Consider the following 20028-nt stretch of genomic DNA (forward strand, 5'->3'; position numbering starts at 1 on the left):
CTGTGGTGTTTTATCTAAAAGAAGAAACTGAATTCAGGGTGTTTTGGAGTTTGAATAGGAATAACAGCTGATAGTCCAACACCAAAGTCCTGAGTGTGCCAGTTTAGCTGAAAACCTGTATAAATGCCTCTCTGCATCCTAGTCAAAACCCACACTGACACATAGTTCTGTACCATCAGTAAACATAGATATTTTGATTTCAACTCAGTCATACGAATACATTTTTAAATAATTTATATATCATTTGGGTTGCTGTTAAATATAGTTACCAGTGGGAACAGAAATAAGTAAACAGCTGGAAGAGGGATGTTGTTAAACGAAAATGTAATGGTAAGGTTACAGTATTCAAATACAGACCAAACGGGAACCTTTCTATTTAATTTGTTGCATACTGACCCCAGCAGATAAGGCTTGGAAATGCATGCAGAGATTTTAAAATTAGACGAAAGATATCAGGAAGCACTTTTTAATATATTCTCAAATATACATTTTCTTAAAGACACAATAAAATATTAAATAACTGCTTAAGAATTAAACATTTAAATCCAGGTCTCAAAAAATACAAACTTTTACAAATCTTAATTGTTAAGTTTCATAGAATCATTAACAAACGAAAATTAAGTGTACAATGTTTTATTCTCTTTAATAAATCCTACTGATGTTGAAATGATACTTTTTTTTAAACAGGCAGGGCTTCAAGGTGTCCTTCAATCCTTCCCCCAAGAACCATTTCCATGGAAGGACAGCCAGTAGTAGAAATCATGACCGGGGATTACTAAACAAGTGGTTTAAAATTTCTTGATGATTTTTTAACTTTTTTATAAACATAATTGCCTAACCCTCTGTCCAGCTTGGGCCAAGTCTCACACAGGACAAAACCCCTACCTCTGAACTACTTATGAATAATCATGGAAGAAAACTATAGCTGATTCAGTGGGAGCACAGACATATCTCTCCAGAGCTTTAGTTCCATTTACAATTTTATGGAGCTCTGGTGAAATGATCAGATACTTCCTCAAAACTAAGGCAACAAGAGGCATTTCTCACAAGCCCAATTAATCATGAGGTGGCAGTGATGCAGGAAAATAACCACCAAGGGAAAAACCTGCATAGAGACATTTACCTCTATGATGCAAAAGAATGCAGAATTATTGATATTTATGTATTACTATTTATGTATTGATAATTTATATCATGGACTGTACAGAGAAGCACTGATTTTATGGAGGAAGTGTTTAAATCCGTTCAGATATATAGATGGCAGCCTTGCATCCAACTTGTATTACATTCTTCAATAATGAATAAGCTGGTGCCTAAAAAAAACAGAATTTTGAAGATGAGTCAAAATGGGCATATATACAAATTCTACAGATCTACTGTACATCATTTTATCAGTTCACCTACTTTGTCAGTCTTCATCTTCAATTGAGAGCTATATGTATATTCTGTGGTACTGCCTTACCTTCATAAACACAGGTATACTACAGGCTGTGGACACACATAAAAATGTGTTTCTGATACTGCGGGTATGGGTGCCAAATAGTCTCTAATTGCTCAAATGTTTGCAGCACCACAACTTGTCAAGCTGCCCAGTATGATTTGCCTTTCGATTGAAATTAACAAATCACTCGTTTCTTACATTTTTAACATACCCCAGAATCATCAAGAGGTCACATTGTTCTGACAGGATCCCATAAGATTCAGACTCCAAGAGCTCTATCTAGTGGATCGAAGTAACCTTATTTCTTCACGTTGCATCGTCCATAGAAATGGCAGGGTAATGTTGATGTAGCTCAGGAAATAGGAGACTCCACTACAAAAAGTATTGTCAGTAGTTGAGGCCAATTTGTCATGGTCAGCTACTGTTAAGGTTTGTAAGCTCTGATGACAATGACAGAATGTGCACCTCAATGATGTTTGCTTAACCCACTGCTAAACTCTCTCTACACCCATGACTGTGTGGCTAGGGACAGCTCAAATGCCATCTATAAATTTGCTGACAATACATCTATTGTTGGCATAATTTCAGATGGTGACGAGAAGCTGTATGGGAGCGAGATACATCAGCTAGCTGAACAGTGTCGCAGCAAAAGACCAAAGAACTGATTGTGGACTTCAGAAAGGGTAGGGTGAGGGAACACACAGCAGTCCTCATAGAGGAATCAGAGATGGAAAGAGTGAGCAATTCCAAGTTCCTGCATGTTAATAGCGCTGAGGATCTAATCTGAATGCAACATATTGATGCAGCTACAAAGTAGGCACAGAGGCAGCTATATTTCATTAGGAGTTTGAGGAGATTTGGTATGCAACCAAAAACACTGGCAAATTTCCATTCTATCTAGCTGTATCACTGTCTCATATTGGGGGTGGTGCTACTGCACAGGATTAAAATAGGCTGCAGAGATTTGTAAACCTAGCCAGCCCCGTCATGGGCACTAGCCTCCATAGTATCCAGGACATCTTCAAAGAGTGATGCCTCAAAAAGGCGGCATCCATCATTAAAGACACCCATCACCATGTCATGGCTTGTTCTCATTGCTACCATCAGGAAGAGGGTACAGAAGCCTGAAAGCACAGACACAACAATTCAGGAACCGCTTCTTTCCTTCTGCCATCTGATTCCTGAATGGACACTGAACCAATTAACACTACGTCACTATTTTTAAAAATTCCTATCTTGCAGTACTTATTTAAATATATATATATATATATATATATATATATATATATATACACACACTGCAATTCAGCTTTTTTCCCATTATTATGTACTGCATTGTACTGATGCTGCAAAGACAACAAATTTCACAACATATACCAGTGATATTAAACCTCATTCTGAAACTTGCTCAATTCAGAAGCTCAGGAGTTTTCAAACTTATCCTATTAAGCACAAATCCATTTGACGGCAAACTGAGAAAAATCTGCTGTTGTGTTGTGATCCATAAGACCATTAAACCATAAGACATGGAATGCAGAATTAGGCCATTTGGCCCATCAACTTGCTTCGCCATTCCATCATGGCTCATCTATTGTCCCTCCGAACTCCATTCTTCTGCCCTCTCTCTGTAACCTTTGGCACCCTGACTAATCAAGAACCTATCAACTTTGAGCTTCAGGATTGAGAAGTAACACCTCATACTCCATCTGGATAACCTCCAACCCCATGGCATGAAAATCAATTTCTCCTTCTGGTATTTTTTCTTTCCCTTCCCCCTTCCGTCATTCCCCATTCTGGCCTCTTACCTCTTCTCCTCAGCGGCCTATAACCTCTCCTTGATGCCCTTCCCTCCTCCTCCCATGGTCCATTCTCCTTTCCTATGAGATTCCTTCTAAAGCAGGCCTTTACCTTTCCCACCCACCTGGCTTCATCCATCATCTTCTAGCTACTTCTCCTCCCCCTTCCCCTGCCTTTTTATTCTGGTATCTTTCCCCTTCTTTTCCAGTCCTGAAGAAGCACCTTGGGCCAAAATGTTGATTATTTATTCATTTCTATAGATGCTGCCTGACCTGCAGAGTTCCTCCAGCATTGTGTATGTTGCTCTGGATTTACAGCATCTGCAGAATCTCTTCTGTTTATGACATCTATAATTTTCCAATCCTCCAGAACAATTTCAGAATCTAGTGATTCTTGAAAGATCATTACTAATACGTCCACAATCTCTTCAGCTACCTCTTTCAGAACCCTGGAGTGTAGTCCATCTGGTCTAGGTAACTTATCTACCTTCAAACCTTTCTGTTTCTCAAGCACCTTCTCTCAGTAATACCAAATACTGCACCCTGACACACTTGGATGTCTGGTACTGCTATTGACTTCTACAGTGAAAACTGACACAAAGTTCACCTGCCACTGCTGTGTCCACCATTACTACTTATCCAGGGTCATTTCCAGTGTTCTGATATCCACTCTCGCCCCTTTTACATTTTATATATCTGAAAAATCTTTTGGTATCCTCTCTTATGTCGAGTAGCTTACCTTCATATTTCATCTTTTTCTTGCTTTATGGATTTTTTTAGATGTCTCTGTTGGTTTTTGAAAGCTTCCTAATCCTCTAAATTCCCACTAATTTTTGCTGTAAGTCCTCTTTGCCTTTATGCTGTCTTTGCATTCCCTTGTCAGCCACGGTTGCCTCACCCTCCCTTTAGAATACAGTTGGCCCTCCTTATCCGTGGATTCAACCAACCGCGGATCGGGAAAATCCGGAAGTTCTCTCTTCAGCACTCGTTGTTTGACTATTTTTTCTTGTCATTATTCCCTAAACCATACAGTATAACAACTATTTATATAGCATTTACATTGTATTAGGTATTATAAGTAATCTAGAAATGACTTAAGTACAGGCAGTCCCCGGGTTATGAATGAGTTCCATTCCTGAGTCTGTCTTTAAGTCGGATTTGAAGTCGGAACAGGTACATCCGGTATTATTTAGCATCAGTTAGTCAAACGTTTTTCTTAGTATATAGTACATATTTTATCTTTCTATGCATATAAAACACTTAAGAAACATACGTATTTCAATAATTAAACCAGTGTTGCTTAGTAATAATTGTAGCTTTCATTGGAGCAGTGCCTTTCACATGCTCCATTAAAATTGTTGCGATCGCTGACCGACTGTAGCCTAACGTTTTTCCAATGACAGATGGCGTTTCACCTCTTTACGATCACTTTATTATTTCCACCTTATTTTCAATTGTGATCGTGATTATGTTCATGAACAGAAACACTGTAGATTGAGAGCTGCACCGCCAGGTCCTAATGACCACCACACTGAGCATGTTAAATAAGGGACTTGAGCATCCGCGTTTTTTGGTATCCGCGGGGGGGGATCTCGGAACCAATCCCCCATGGATAAGGAGGGTCGACTGTGTTTTTATATCTTTGGGATGTATCTATACTGCACCTTCTGAATTGCTCCCTGAATCCTCAGCCACTGCCATTCTGCCATCATCCCTGCTAGTGATCCCTTTCAATCAGCTCAAACACAAACACAGTCCTTTGCAAGATGGCACTGGTGAACCATGGTGACGGACGGTATGCGGGCAGCTTACAAAACTTCTAAGTATATTTCTTTTGAACTACTCTCACTTCAATCTACAGACTGTAATTTCCCTTTAAGTAATGTAATTTTGAACCGTCATAATGAACTAGCAATTTCATGATCAGTCTTCAGAAGGACTCGGTGGACTTAACCCACAAGCATACAGGTATAGCACCTTTAAGCAATTGAAGGTACATCGATACAGCTGAAACAGTGAGAGGACAGGAGGACTCTAAGTCAGATCAAAGCACTAGGGCATGAAACTTCCTCTACCCACCATCTTGTTAGCAAATGTACAGTTGCTGAACAAGATTGAGGACATAAAGGCAAGATTGTTACATCAGTGGAAAATGAGAAATTGCTGTGTTCTGTGTTTCACGGAGATGTAGCTCACTCTGCAAATGCTGGATACGTTGTTAAGACCTGAGGGCTTCTCCAACACTGGATGGACCAGACTGTTGAGTAGGCGAAGGCAAATCACATATATCCTGAAATCTGTGTTTCCTGATAAAATTTTTGTGTTGCTCAGGCATGGTGGTCTTGTCACACTCTTGTTCCCTCAACCATTTAATGATTACATGCTGACCGTTCTACTTACCAAGGGAGTACTCTGTGATTCTGATCGCAGTTTACTTATCACCAAGGCTGATGTTAAGCAGGCACTTGAGACATTAAGTGTCACCATCAGGAAACATGAAGCAGCCTAGCCTGATGCCACTGTCGGGGACTTCAATCAGGCTTGTTTGAAGAAATCCCTACTCAATTATCATCAACATATCAACTGCAGCACCTGGGACCCCAACACTTTCAACCATTATTAAAGTACAATTAGAAATGCCTACCATTCCGTGCTTGGACTGCATTTCTGAAAATCTGATCCCTTAGCTGTTCTTCTCCTACCTGCATGCAAGCAGAGGCTACAGAGATAAAGGCAACAAAGAGTTGGTCATGGGAGGTACAGAAGCAGCTATGGGATTGCTTCTCATCGATGGACTGTGCCAAATTCAAGGACTCATCAGAGGGCCTAAACGAGTCAAGAACTTTAGAAAAAACAGTCGTAGATGAGTGTGTCCCCACAAAATCATTCAGTCTTCCCTAACCAGAAGACTGAAGGGGCATTCAGGTCTGTTGACCAAGTTAAATACAAAGGGTCCAGGTACTATCTCAGAAAGCCATCTCACATGTGAAATGCCAATTTTGGAACTGAAGAAGGCTTGACAGGCTTGACAGGCTTCACTGAAGAAGGCTTGACAGCTGTGGCAGGACTTGAATACCATCATCTCCTGCAAAGTGAAACCAAGTGACATAGGCCACAACAAGTCTTCACTCCCAGATCTCAATGCCCTTTATGCTTGCTTTGACCATCAAAACATGGAGGAACCTTTACAAACTCCCACAGCTCCTGTTGACCCTGTGATTTCAATCTCTGAGGCTGACATCAGAGCGTTCTTGAGGAGGGTGAACCCACGGAAAGCATCTGCACAGACAGGGTACCTGGCTGGGCACTGAAGACCTGTGCTGATCAACTGGCTGGAGTGTTCAACAATATTTTTAACGTCACACTGCAACAGTCTGAGGTACATGCTTGCTTCAAGAAGGCTTCAATTATAAGGTGCCTAAGAAGAACATGATAACCTGTCCAGTATCACTTACATCTACTGTGATGAAGTGCTCTGAGAGGTTGCTGACAACCTCTGACAAAATATATCAACTCCTGCCCAAAAAGCGACTTGGATCCACTCCAAATTGCCTACTGTCACAACAGGTCATCAGCAGATACTACTGTATTGGCTCTTCACTCAATACTGGAAAATTTGGACAGCAAAATGCATACATCAGGATGTTCTTCACTGACTACAGCTCAGTATTCAATACCATCAGCCCCTCAAAACTAATCAATAAGTTTCAAGACCTAGGCCTCAAAACTTCCTTGTGCAATGGATCTTTGATTTACTCACTTGCAAACCTCTGTAAATTCAGATTGGCAACAATATCTCCTCCACAATCGCCATCAACACAGATGCACCACAAAGCTGGGTGCTTAGTCCCCTGCTCTACTTGCTTTATACTTATGACTGTGAGGCTAAGTACAGCTCCAATGCCATACTGAAGTTTCCTGATGACACCACTGTCATTGGCCAAATCAAATGAATCAGCACATAAGAGGCTAGACTGAAAATCTGGATGAGTGGTATCACAACTGTGGTAACTTCTACTTTACAAAAGACCACTTGACAATTTTATGGCCAAAAGAACATCTTTATCTGGGACGGCAAATGATATTTACAATACAGAGGCTTTCAGGTACCTCGTGCGGCATGGCTGGAGGAACTATATACAATGCCTACCAGGAGTAAAAAGAGCGGAAGTAAAAACCCCGCCAACCCCGGAAACCCGCCTCTTGTTATCAATAGATTACTTTTAATAATACTCACATTACAACAACAACCATCTCTCAGTCAATGTCAGCAAGACCAAGGAGATGATTATTGACTTCAGGAGGAGAAAACCGGAAGTCCATGAGCCAGTCCTCATCAGGGGATCAGAGGTGGAGAGGATCAGCAACTTTAAATTCCTCGTGTTATAATTTCAGAGGACCTGTCCTCAGTCCAGCAGGTAAGTGCCATTACGAAAAAAGCATGGTAACGCCTCTACTTTCTTAGAAGTTTGCAAAGATTTGGCATGTCATTTAAAACCTTGATAAACTTCACAGTGGAGAGGATATTGACAGGTTGCATCATGGCCTGGTAATGGGAACACCAATGCCCTTGGACGAAAAAGCTTACAGATGGATATGTTCTAGTCCATCATGGATAAGAACCTCCCCACCACTGAGCACATCTGCACGGAGCACTGCTGCAGGAAAGCAGCATCCATCATCAAAGACCCCCACCATCTAGTGCTCTCTTCTCACTGCTGCAATCCGGAAAAAGGTACAGTAGCCTCAGGACCTGCAACACCGGGTTGAGGAACAGTTTTTACCCCTCAACCATCAGGCTCTTGAACCAGAGGTGATAACTTCACTCAACTTCATTTTCCTCATTGTCCGTCTGTAAGTTGGATTTGTACGGAAGTCAGAACAAGTACATCCGGTATTATTTAGCGTCAGTTAGTCGAACGTTTGTCTTATATTTTACCTTTCTATGCATACAACACTTAAGAAACGTATGTATTCCAATAATTAAACAACTGCGTTGCTTAGTAATAATTGTAGCTTTCATCAGGGCAGCGCCTTTCAAATGCTCCATTATTCTCACTTTGTTATCCTTTAAAATTGTTCCGATCGTTGACTGACTGTAGCCTAACTCTTTTCCAATGACCAATGGCGTTTCACCTCTTTCCAAACGCTTTATTATTTCCACTTTATTTTCAATCGCGATCGCTTCCTGTCAATGTTATTCCCTCAACCATCAGGTCTTGAACCAGAGGTGATAACTTCACTCAACTTCACTTTCCTCATTACTGAGCTGCTGCCACAACCTATGGACTCACTTTCAAGGACTTTCAATAACCAATGTTATTCTATGATTTGAAAGGCTTCCAGAGGAACACTGCTTTCACTTGATGTCAGAAACTCTATATGGTCTGATGCTAGATCCCCATAAAGCAGCAACTCTGTTTTCCATATCCAATCACTATCAGCATCAGGCTGTTGTAGTATACTGCCTCAAGTAGACTGAGCTCCTGTCACTGTTAAAGTCAGCAATGAAGACAGGTGGATATTGGTTTCAAGATAGTTTGAGTTTTAAAAATAAGACATTTTACTACAATGATTGACTCTTTTCATTCCCCACACTTAGGTCACCCAGCATCAGAGTGGGTACCAATGCACCAAAGATAGAAATATAGCTTTTCAACTAATCACCAAAATGTGTTGGACCATTACCCCAGGTACTAAGTCCTATTTCTTTCAGTCACTGCAGGGGAGTATTTATCCTTTGATATTGCCCCCTCTCAAGTTTATTTATCTGGAGTTAAATCATATGCTGAGACCATGAGAAATAAACTACTGCACCATAATTTGTCATAATTCAATTGAATTCAAAATTCAATTTCCATCAGCTAACAGCTTACCATTTCTGCATCATGGGCTAACCCAGTGTCATGATGTTCCAGTTCTTCATCTCTGAACTTCTTCAAAACCTGAGACGAAAGTAGGGGAAATCTTTGATAATGGTATTAAGATAATATATTTTGAGACTAAATATCATTTTATTGAATAACTTAAAGCCACAAATGAGCCAAATTAAATATTTATACTATTACAACTCCTCTACCAGTGGTCTATTAAGTTTGTGCTCAAGTTTGGAATAAGAATGTTTGAATTTGACTGCAATACATACACAGTACATCTTCTTGATTCTCTGACGTAAAACTATGTATTTTTGGAAAAATGAAAGCATGACCTCTACTAATTTTTCACATTCTAAACATGTGTAATTCATAAAATAATAATTACACAGAACTACATTGAAATTTGCTGCCTGCAATAGAAGAGAAATATTATATAGCTTAAGTTAAACAATAGCACTATTACATCATCACAATTGACAATAAAATATCTTTTCAATGTATCCCATCATCCCATTGAGCACAATGAAGCCAGGGGCATTAAATCTGTACACAGAGAGTGCTACATTGCTGCTTCCCCCTAGGTCTTGGGCAACATCTACACAAAGAAACATTTTAGTGGCTCCTGAACAGTTCAAAGGACCTTATGAGAATAAAAACTTCTTTAGCACAAGTTTATGCTGAGATTGACGTAGTAAAAATTTGTTGTTCCCATTGAGTAATTCTGCAGAAACATTCGCACAACTACACTGCTTCTAAGCTCAATATTAGCTGCAGCTATGTTTAACCTGCACTTTGACTGTGTTACTTCAATAACCTTAAACACCATGAGGAAAATAATCATGAAAAGAGTAAACCAGGTAAACACTGAACAGCATGGTGCTGGTTGGATCCATGCAACATACTACATTTTTAAAAGAGATAGTGAACATACCTAGTAGGTAGGTAGAGAAGATGTTCAGAAATGAATATTATATTTGTGACTCAAATATACCAGGAAACAATTGTAGATGTAGCACAGCACGCACACAGATGTACTGTACTTAATAAATGTCTTCACTCCTGTCTTATTAAGAACAAGCCGTATTGGACTTGCAATTTTTCATTTCAATTTATGATGAGACTTATGTTCTTTTATCTTATGTATCCATTTGAGATTTGAATTAATGGGCACTCATCATACTACTTACTCAAATTAATGTTATTCAGTGTATTTGCTCTTTCAACTTGCAATAACACAAGGGATAGCAGGTGTTCCTCAATTTACTTCATGGAGACTCCAGGAAAAATTCACTGGCAAACAATGCCAAAAGGATTGAAATCTACAACGCAGTGTTTCATAGACGGGCAGATCATGAAATATTAACGGTAACTATTATTCATAAGTTATTGCTCTGTGTTAATACATTTAAATATTTCTGACCATCAAGACTCATAAAGCTCTTGCTTAAATAAAAAGAATGCTCACTTCAAGTAATTCTTTGTGTCTTTCTGGATCATCTTCCATTAATGTCCTAATCTGATTGTTATAATGATTTGATATACTCTCTTCTACTGCTACTGTACAGGCCATGGCACCCTCCTTTCCTAAAAGAGCTGTTCCAGCTCCTGTAAAAAGAGACATAACATTTATAATCAGCTCAGCAACCACACATCATTTCAACATCAACAATCACAAATGAAATATACACATTGGTTGCAGTGAATCAAGAAAAATTACTGTTTTATTGTAAGTGAGGCAAATGCTGAACCATCAGGATATTCAAAGAATTGGATAGGGAATAATCAGCTTTGTTGAGAAAAGGCTGCAGATGACAAAACATAGGCTATCTGACCAACTGAAGAAATCAAGAAGTCAAACTGTACAATTATATATTATCTAAATGAAAAAATGCAGTTATTTTTACAGAACACCAATTAGAACATTGAAAAGACCCACTGGAGTCATCCTGCATGTACTTGTGAGTTTTCATTGCAACATTTAAAGTAAATTGATTGAATGTGTAAGTGATTTTGAAAAATACAAATATTTACCCAACATGAATCCTGCAATATTCCAGATAGGTATAAGCAGGGTTGGTCGAACTCTGTGATCAACCATCAATTCATTGAATTTCTCCAGATGTTCCTTTTCTTGATCCCACATTTGCTGTAAAATGAGTGTTGATTTCAGTCAACTTACAAAGGATATAGACTCCCTAAAATCTAAACCTAGTGTGGTTTATACATATTTTGTTTGGCATGCTCAGTTCCTCCAGCATTTTGCATGTTACCAAAGCTCAATGGATACTTTTGTTTGGCTTGAAATATTAGTGCATGCTACACTGTTTAAGAGAGCATTGTTGTACAAGTATCAATTGGAGCAATTGCTTATCAATTATCCAGAGCAGCTCACTTTAAGTGACCTCCTGTTGGAAAAACCTGCAATCTGTGTGTAAGAGATAATGGTGTCAATTACTGCAGAAAGATTACATATAAACAGGGCTTACACCATTCTTCCTCACACAAGATTGGTTCTCTTTTGAAAGTAATAAAAATTTATGAGAGCTCATTCATATGTATAAAATATCTATACATTTCAGACATCCGTAACCTAGGCAGGGCATATAGATGATTGGATGGTGTTTAGAACAGGAAAAAAGTTAATAGCTGCGAAGAGCTCGCTTCTATTTCTTTTGTTTCCACTATCTGCTGGTTAGGTGACAACTATGACAAAAGAAGTACAAACTCGATTTCGAAAGTGCATTTAAATTTAGCGAATCTTGACAAAATGTAGCAAAAATGCTGCTGAGATTGATGTGTGATTTAGTGCAACAATTGGAGTAAGCAATCCAAATAACTACGTGCTTTGACTGATTGATTAGATCAAAAAAGGACATGAAATTCTTGATACAATCCCAGGAGTACAATTGCTTGTTTCATTTGCCTAAGTGAGGGGATAAATTGAAAGGAGATTGTTTCAGTGAAGGGTGCCCGGAATGTACTGCTGAGTGGTAGTGAAGGCAGAAGTGTTTAAGCTTTTAGATAGACACGCGAATGTGCAGAGAATGGACTGATAAGACCTCTGTGTAAGCCTAAATAATTAGGCGTTTAATTATTAGCTTAATTCCACATCACGGGCCCGTTCCTGTGCTGCACTGTTTTATACCAACCTGGATCACTGGCCCCACCGAAGTTTTGCCTAACACCGCCATCTGGCCCGCATAAATACGATTCGCTCCGTACTCCCCCGCATGATCCACTCGTATGATCCTCCCCAGCAGCTGCCTTTCAGCCCGGCTGCTCAGACAGCGTGCTCTCCGCATCCCCTCCCAGCAAACCCCCGCGCTCTGCCGCTGCAGCAGCAAGCCGGGCCTGCCATTTCTGACCAGCAACAGAGCAGAAGTAGCCACCCTCTCCATGAAGACAAACTCCCGGCTCCACACACCCCCGAGGCCCAATCTCACGGGGTCCTTTATTCACTGGTTACCCAACATGTGCCTCCACCAAAGGGCAAAGATCGGTGGTGACACCTACTACAAGTGACCATCTTGCAGGAACACGAGTAGTTACCGGTTGCATTTTATTTCGTACTATAAGAATAGATACTTATTTCTCTTTGGGGGATGAAAACTAATTCGACCACCCTCGTCTCGGCTGAAAGACCCAGCCTCCGCCTTTTCTATTGGTGACTAGCGGCACCAAAGCTGCCTGTTTATGGGATGCTGTGACTGTCAATCAATCCGCCGCTTCTTGCCCCGCCTCTCCAGTTTGCCATGGAGACCGGACGCCCATCACTGAAGATGTTTTATCGCTGCAGTACAACAGAGGTTCTCCCTGAACTGATCAAGCTGCCAATGCATTGTCTGCAAAATGTTTGTCTCTTCGAAGGATGTTATCAATTCAGTTGCCAAAAAAATGTAAGTCACTTTAATTTACACACTAATGATGTTTTCTGAGATTTGTTATTTGGTGAAAAAAGCTGAAACATTTGCTTCTTACTGTCATTGGGGAGCAGTATAAATTGTGTGCAGACTGGCAAAAAGCAGAACAGTATAAATTCTAACTATAAACAAGTTCGGTTAGCATCTTTCGTATTTCATTGCATTGGAGCAGACCACGGCTGAGTCAATGTTGGCTCTCAGAGCAAATCCCAATAATCTGGTTTCCTACTTATTTCAGTGCAACACATTAGGGTTGCCAACAGTAAACTGTAAGCCAGCACATCTTTGTGATGTGAGAGGAAGCCAGAACACTGAGGTGAAACCCACAGAGTCTCGGGGACAATAAGCAGCCTCTCTATATCAGCACCAGAAGTCAGGATCAAACTTAAGTTCTAGGAGTCAAGAGGCAGCACATTTCAATGGTGCTGCTGTGCAGTCCCTTCATAATACCTTTTCTCAAGCTTTGCCTGATATTTCCAGCATTTTTGGTTTTTATTTTAAATTCCCAGCATTTGATGTATTTTTCTTTCCTCATAAAACTGCCATTCACTTGATTGTCTAGGACTGTATCATAGAAAGGAAGAGATTTGTTTTTTTCATGGGGCTGCAAATAACAAAAATGTTATAGCTGACTGGAGAACAGATAATTTCTTTATCCAAACAAATCTGGTAGCTACACTGCTGTAAGTAACTGAAATTAATTTTATAGTGGTCAATTATCTACTAGCTTCATTTGAGGAGTTCAAAATTGCCATGCTTTTCTTGGATGTTCTCTACTTTTCATTCTTTAACCAGACTGTTTTCCATGTATAGCTGTACAGTTGTTTTCCATGAGTCACACACTCCACTCTATCTCCAATTCATTGGCTGTCAAAAAAAATCCTGTTCATCTCTGTGATTCTCCTACCCAACTGATTTACTTCTGTGGCCCTTTTTCTAAAATCCTTTGCTTAGAGTAATATGTCCTTTCCATTTAACTTCCTGGGTCCCTAATAATTTTTGTATCTCAATTCGGTCTCCCCTCTGTCTCCTCTGTCCCAGTGAAAACACACCTAGCTTACATAAAATAAGAATTAAAAATTAGGATGCATTAGAAATCAAACATGTTTTAATAGTGGACAGGTAGGGATGGAGAGAATTTTTCAGATTCATTTTAACTCACAAAGTACCAGTTAAAGTGTTTTGAGTGCTGTTACATGTATATTTGATTATAGTAACATAGAAAACCTACCACACAATACAATGCCGTGCCGAACATGTACTTATTTTAGAAATTACCTTGGGTTACCCATAGCCCTCTTTCTTTCTAAGCTCTACGAACCTATCCAGGAGTCTCTTAAAAGACCCTGTCGTATCTGCCTCCACCACTGTCGCCGGCAGCCCATTCCATGCACTCACCTTCCTCTGTGTTTATATAAAAAAAAAGAGCTTGCCCCTTGACATCTCCTCTGTACCTACTTCCGAGCACCTTAAAACTGTGCCCTCTCGAGTTAGCTATTTCAGCCCTGGGATCATATAATATATGTACAAAGCTTCATTATGTATAGTATCATTGCATGGCTGTACAACCTGCCTACTATGAATAATCAAGTTCTGTTCAAGTGTAAGAAATTGTATGTAAGCATAAAAGATGAAAGCAATTAAAGCATTTTGGTATCAGGCCAAGATTGGTCAGTGTTTTAGACCAGATATTTGCTGTTATGTGTGCTTCTGGTGCAAATACACAGGAACTTGTATTTCAAACTATGAAGCAGCTTTGAGTCAGATTGGAAATATAATTAAATGACATGATCCATTTGCTGCTATTTATAAAAGCAATATATTTCAACTCTTGAATAAACAAGAACAGAGTCCATATTTAAAATATATTTATTGTAATACATTTACAAGATTATAAATTTAATGGAAAACAGAATTTAAAAAAAATAAAGCTTATAGCTATTTAAAGTTTTCAATAAGTAGAGTATCAAACAACCATCTTTTAACTTTATTACATACAGAAAATATTATATTGATATCCAACGAAAAGAAGATGGTTTTGACCTGTCTGGAATAGATGCATCTCATTTACACTTCTCTAATCGTAAACTTGTAAGTATTGTGAAGTAGTTTTTTTAATGCAAGTATCTACATACATCTTGCCCCATGTGGGTTGTTCTCTTGGTAATATCTTAATTTTCTTTAATCCTAGTGAACTCTTAACATTAAGTTGGTTTGATGCAAAGGTCAATTTCATTCCTAATAAAAAATGTATTGGAAACAATCTGCAGATTAAGTAGTGTCTGTGGAAAGCAAAACAGAGTTAATTCTTCTAGCTATTAGAAAAAGTTGGTTTTAAGTTGCAGATAGCATGGGGGAGGCATGGATGAACAAAGAGACTACGGTATTTCTGTGGTGTTATGCTGTTTACAAAGTAATTTCATCAATAAGGACAGTTAGAGAGAAGAAAAAAATTGTGCTGCTCCTTTACAATCTATTTTGCCTAATACGGTCCTTTGAAAATGTTTTCTAAACCCATTCAACTTGCTACCTTCTTTTCTGCTTCAATAATTTCCCAAAATATCCCTTTTATCTTGTACTTAGATCTTCCCATCCCATCTGCATTCTTTTGCCTCCTGCTCAGTGTAAAAGCCATTTGAAATATTGCATTTAGATGAAGAATGTAATATTACATAAAACTTATGACTGAAATCTGAAATTTAACACTGAAGATGTACGTTAAGATTATTTTGACTTAAAATTCATACAGAATAGTTAAGAGAAGTGTATCTAGCTTAGCCTAATTTGAAATTCAATTTACTGTTAAAGATATGTGGCATTTATTAGGTAATATCAGAGTTGCATGAGAGAGGAGTAACAACTATTGTAGCTTGTGGAATTATAGAAAAGATAATGTCACTTATGCAACAGAGGAAAAAAGAAACCTAACAAGATAGTATTGTGCATAAGATAGCAACAGTTCATGAGCTAGCAATACAATTCTCATAATTACCATTCAAGTGAGTTACAACTGTCCAAGATATTTGCAGAAAAATCTAGGTAAACACACACACAATGCTGGAGGAACTCAGGAGGTCAGGCAGCATCTATAGAGAGGAATAATCAGTTGATGTTGCAGGCCAATACCCTTCATCAGGACTGTTTATTCCTCTCTGTGTTGGCGCATGGCCAAGTGGTTAAGGCGTTGGTCTAGTGATCTGAAGGTCGCTAGTTTGAGCCTCAGCTAAGGCAGTGTGTTGTGTCCTTGAGCAAGGCACTTAACCACACGTTGCTCTGCGACGACATTGGTGCCAAACTGTATCGGCCCTTGCCCTTCCCTTGGACAACATCGGTGGCATGGAGAGGGGAGACTTGCAGCATGGGCAACTGCCTGTCTCCCATATAACCCTGCCTAGGCCCACGCCTTGGAAACCTTCCAAGGCACAAATCCATGGTCTCTCGAGACTAACGGATGCCTATTCCTCTCTATATACTGCTTGACCTGCTGAATTCCTCCAGCATTTTGTATGTGTTGCTCTGTATTTCCAGCCTTTACAGAATCTCTTGTATTTAAAATCTAGGTAGATGTGTTTCTATTACAATGTATAGATGCTAGTGTCAAGAATACACAGTGCTCCAATCTGTAATAGGAGCCAATGTAATAGGTGCCAACTGCTAGCTTTCTGTTCTGGTCTTCCTGAAAACATTGAAACTGCAGATTTCCTACAGAGAAAACATTTTTCCTCTGGAAGAAGGACTTTAGTGTCAAATGTGTGTCTCACAATCATTAATGCGTGTCTCAAAATTACCACCACATAGATTGTCAACTTGCGAAAAACAAAGCGTCCTGGATGGGAACTTGGCATGAGAGAGTAACCATTTAACCTTGCCCAATTTGCCTTTATTATGCAACTAACAAGAGTGATTGCCACAAAGTTATTTGATTAATATTGTCTTTTCATTGGGAATATCTTGCATTATGCCATCGTGTATTATTGGCCAGAGTAAGGACACATCTAAGTAGTTAAAAATTAAACAGCCAGAATATACTAGTTGCTACCAGCAGCCATATGACCATGGCTAATACAACTCTCACATTCCCAACAACCTTAAGCTAGAAGATGAACTATAGTTCAGCCGGAAATCTGGAAGGTACTGCCAGTTACAGCACCAGCCAAATCTCAGAATTAGGCAAAAACTTAGTATAGCTACAATTTAATGCTTTCTTATTGATGAAGGAGAAAACAGCAGGGTTTTGGCCAATAGAAAACTATATTCCAACATATGCTTTCAAAAGTGGTGGTGGATAATAAGTTAACTAACTAAAGAAAAATATCCCATCACAAATATGATCCTCTTCCATAGGAGACCCTGGAACATGAGTATAAGTGAAGAATAAAGTGCCTCATACCTTTTTGTTTAAAAGCACTAATGGATGAAGCTACTCAACTGTCAATAACATGAATGTCAATGATGCTGAGGAACAACTGAATACATTGAACGCCACAAGGCTAAAAGCCCAGACCTGATTTCTTCTATATGCTTAAGTCCTTTGAAACTGAATTACCGGTAATCTCTGTTCTTCCTCCCAGCTGACAAGATATTTTTGTTTAGCCATTGCTGAAGTCATTATTCAATTCAGATGAAAAAGGAGTCCTGAGTTAAAGTATAATTATTTTTAGGTCCCAATCATTTGGGGAAGTAATGGACATGGACATGACCTTCCATTTGAGGCAACTCTGAGGACAAAAAAAAAGGAACATTATCAGCCATTTTATTTTACCTTTTTCAATCTTGCTAAAGCCTTTGACTCATTCAGATAGGGCTGTGAAGCCCTAGCAATCTTCTAGCAATAAAGGTTTAAGGCAGGACCCTGGAAAACATGAACCATACCTTGGAAGCCACCTCTCAATAAAGTTGGGCAGCGATGGTGAAATTGATCATTGTCTTCAATACACCTGAACAGCTGATTGGGTAAAAGGGTCAATTGAATAAAAGTGTATAAAATTCACACCTTAGCTTTAAATCTATGATCTACCAGGAAGCAATGTTCCCAGCCCTTCTATATGTTTCTGAAACTTGAAGCTCCGACAGCAGACATCATTACAAAGATAACCCCTCTTAATAGGTGAAATTCACCAAGTGTTAAAAAGTTAAATATTGCTAATTGACGACAACAACTACAGTGTCAGCTGGCATATTGTCATCTGTTTCTCCCAGGGGTCAGAAAACTTGGCAGTGAAAGGGAGATGAGAACTGCTCCCACCAGGAGAATCTAAAACCTCCACTAGCTCTGACTGCAAGTATTTGCACTCTCCTTTTCATAATCTCTGATCATTATCCTAACACTTACTCTATCAAGTTAAGCCTCTGCTTCTCTACCAATTGTCAGTTTGTCTGACTAGTTCCCTACAATTCCCAAAAGTGGAAGTCTTTTGGTTTCCATCAAATTCTGCTGCTGTCAGGCTAAATTTAAAGTGGTCCTTGAAGTTTCCTTTTACACTTTTACTGCTTCGTTGTAGCTTTGTTACTCTTTAATGTGTCCTACCTTTTGTTTGGTGGAGTAGCAATTTATATTACCTTGCATTTGTTTAACCTTTAAAAAGCAAAAACTGATCTGTAATAGAAACTGAAAATTATGACAATAATGTTGAGAGAAAAACAGATTTAACTTTTCAGGTTGATGACTGTTACGTACCCCGTAACTGGGTCACTTACCAGCAAAGATAGAGAGGTCCGTTGAAGTCTGATGGTACTATTTTTAACAGTATTTATTGATAGAAATACACAAAAATAATATCAATGCAAACACACAGATAATATACGTTGTCAATACTAAATCTAAAAGCGCGGGTATAATAATAATCAATAAGAAATAAGCTGTATCGTTGTCTAGGGGATAATGAATTGTCCGATGGAAATATGTAGTTCGTTCAGTTCATACAGGCTGCAGCCGTTGGGGGACCCTGTGTTGCAATTGTTGGAGAGAGAGAGAGACGGGTTAAAACTTGCCCATTCTGTTTATGATGTCAATCCTTCGAGAGTCATTGAGAGTTGAGTTCCCCGTTGTTAGCTAAAAACCGTTTTTCCATGGCAAAGGTCACTGATTCCGGGCAAATGGAAGCGGACGCACGTGGCCTTCCACCGGCTTTCGCTATTACGGGATCGCTAGCGTTTCTTCTGGTGCGTCTGAGGGGCTGTTCCCGCAGACCCTCTTTTTATCCTGACTCACAGGGTCTCAGGTGTCAATCAGGTTGGGGATGATGCAATCCCTCTACCAACCTCCTCCTTGGTTCATTGCCTGGGGCTTTGATTGCATTGTCCAGGATGCAATACACAAGTCCGTCTCCAAGAGACAATAGCCGGTATCCATGGGTCTGCCTTTCAAAGGCCAGGACACATTCTAACCCTTTTGTGGATTCTGCATGTCTTTCTCTCATTTCCTGGGTCTCCTGAATTGACTCAATAGTGATCTTGTGATTCTCACAAAGGAGGGGGCTATCCCCGCACCCTTCGGCCCCTCAGAGCTGGGGTACATTCATAACAATGACATTTGATGAATTGATAGATTAAGGACCTTGAAGGACATTGTTTCTCTGCCCACAAGTGCTGCTTTGTCTCCTCTGTAATTTATTTAAGCTTCTTTTTAAACACTGCACTAACCTCATCAGTTGACCATGGTTGCCTAACAACAGAAGTGGAAGCTTTATCTTGTAGTGGTGCATAACAATAGTTTCCTATCATTTCAAATATTTGCTTGTATCCTTCCATTGTTTTTCTGTTGATTTAAATATTAACTATTTCACTTAATTTATTGTGATCAAACTGCTTCTCATCCATTCAATCTCAACTTTAAAACTTAGTTTGTAATATTCCCTTCTCCCTTTAAAGCTTGGCAACAAATTCAATTATTTTATGCTCACTTTTTCCTAAATATACCCCCTTCTCCCCACCTACCATACATACTGCTACCAGCTCTGGTTTGAAAGCGCATAAACTTTATGGCATGATAGATC

At 39.3% G+C, this 20028-nt stretch overlaps 2 protein-coding genes across 2 annotated transcripts in view; one reads left to right on the plus strand and one right to left on the minus strand.

Moving 5' to 3' along the window:
• Positions 1 to 450: 450 nt before the first annotated feature.
• On the minus strand, positions 451 to 12639 carry coq7 (coenzyme Q7 homolog, ubiquinone (yeast)). The gene is made up of 5 exons (XM_073060543.1): positions 12263 to 12639; positions 11145 to 11259; positions 10579 to 10718; positions 9114 to 9182; positions 451 to 1313 (listed from the first exon to the last, which is right to left on the minus strand). The coding sequence occupies exons 1-5, from the start codon at positions 12509 to 12511 to the stop codon at positions 1236 to 1238; spliced, it is 651 nt and encodes a 216-aa protein (XP_072916644.1). The 5' UTR covers positions 12512 to 12639; the 3' UTR covers positions 451 to 1235.
• A 101-nt stretch (positions 12640 to 12740) lies between these two features.
• The window catches only part of LOC140735450 (uncharacterized), a 31998-nt gene continuing 24710 nt past the window's right edge, over positions 12741 to 20028 (plus strand). The window contains exons 1-2 of the mRNA XM_073060542.1: positions 12741 to 13009; positions 15034 to 15124. Of these exons, the coding sequence (XP_072916643.1) occupies positions 12963 to 13009; positions 15034 to 15124 (138 nt within the window). The 5' untranslated portion in view covers positions 12741 to 12962. The remainder of the gene's footprint in view (positions 13010 to 15033; positions 15125 to 20028) is intronic.

Source organism: Hemitrygon akajei, chromosome 11 (assembly GCF_048418815.1).
Source record: "Hemitrygon akajei chromosome 11, sHemAka1.3, whole genome shotgun sequence".
Lineage (NCBI taxonomy): Eukaryota > Metazoa > Chordata > Chondrichthyes > Myliobatiformes > Dasyatidae > Hemitrygon > Hemitrygon akajei.

What these genes read in the sequence shown, in the direction of transcription:
- coq7 (XM_073060543.1), bottom strand. Translation starts at nt 12,511, where the DNA reads ATGGAGAGGGTGGCTACTTCTGCTCTGTTGCTGGTCAGAAATGGCAGG. An exon ending in CGGTGGGGCCAGTGATCCAG is followed by an intron (nt 11,260 to 12,262) that starts GTTGGTATAAAA and finishes CTCATTTTACAG; the next exon opens with CAAATGTGGGATCAAGAAAA. An exon ending in GACACAAAGAATTACTTGAA is followed by an intron (nt 9,183 to 10,578) that starts GTGAGCATTCTT and finishes CTTTCGTCTCAG; the next exon opens with GTTTTGAAGAAGTTCAGAGA.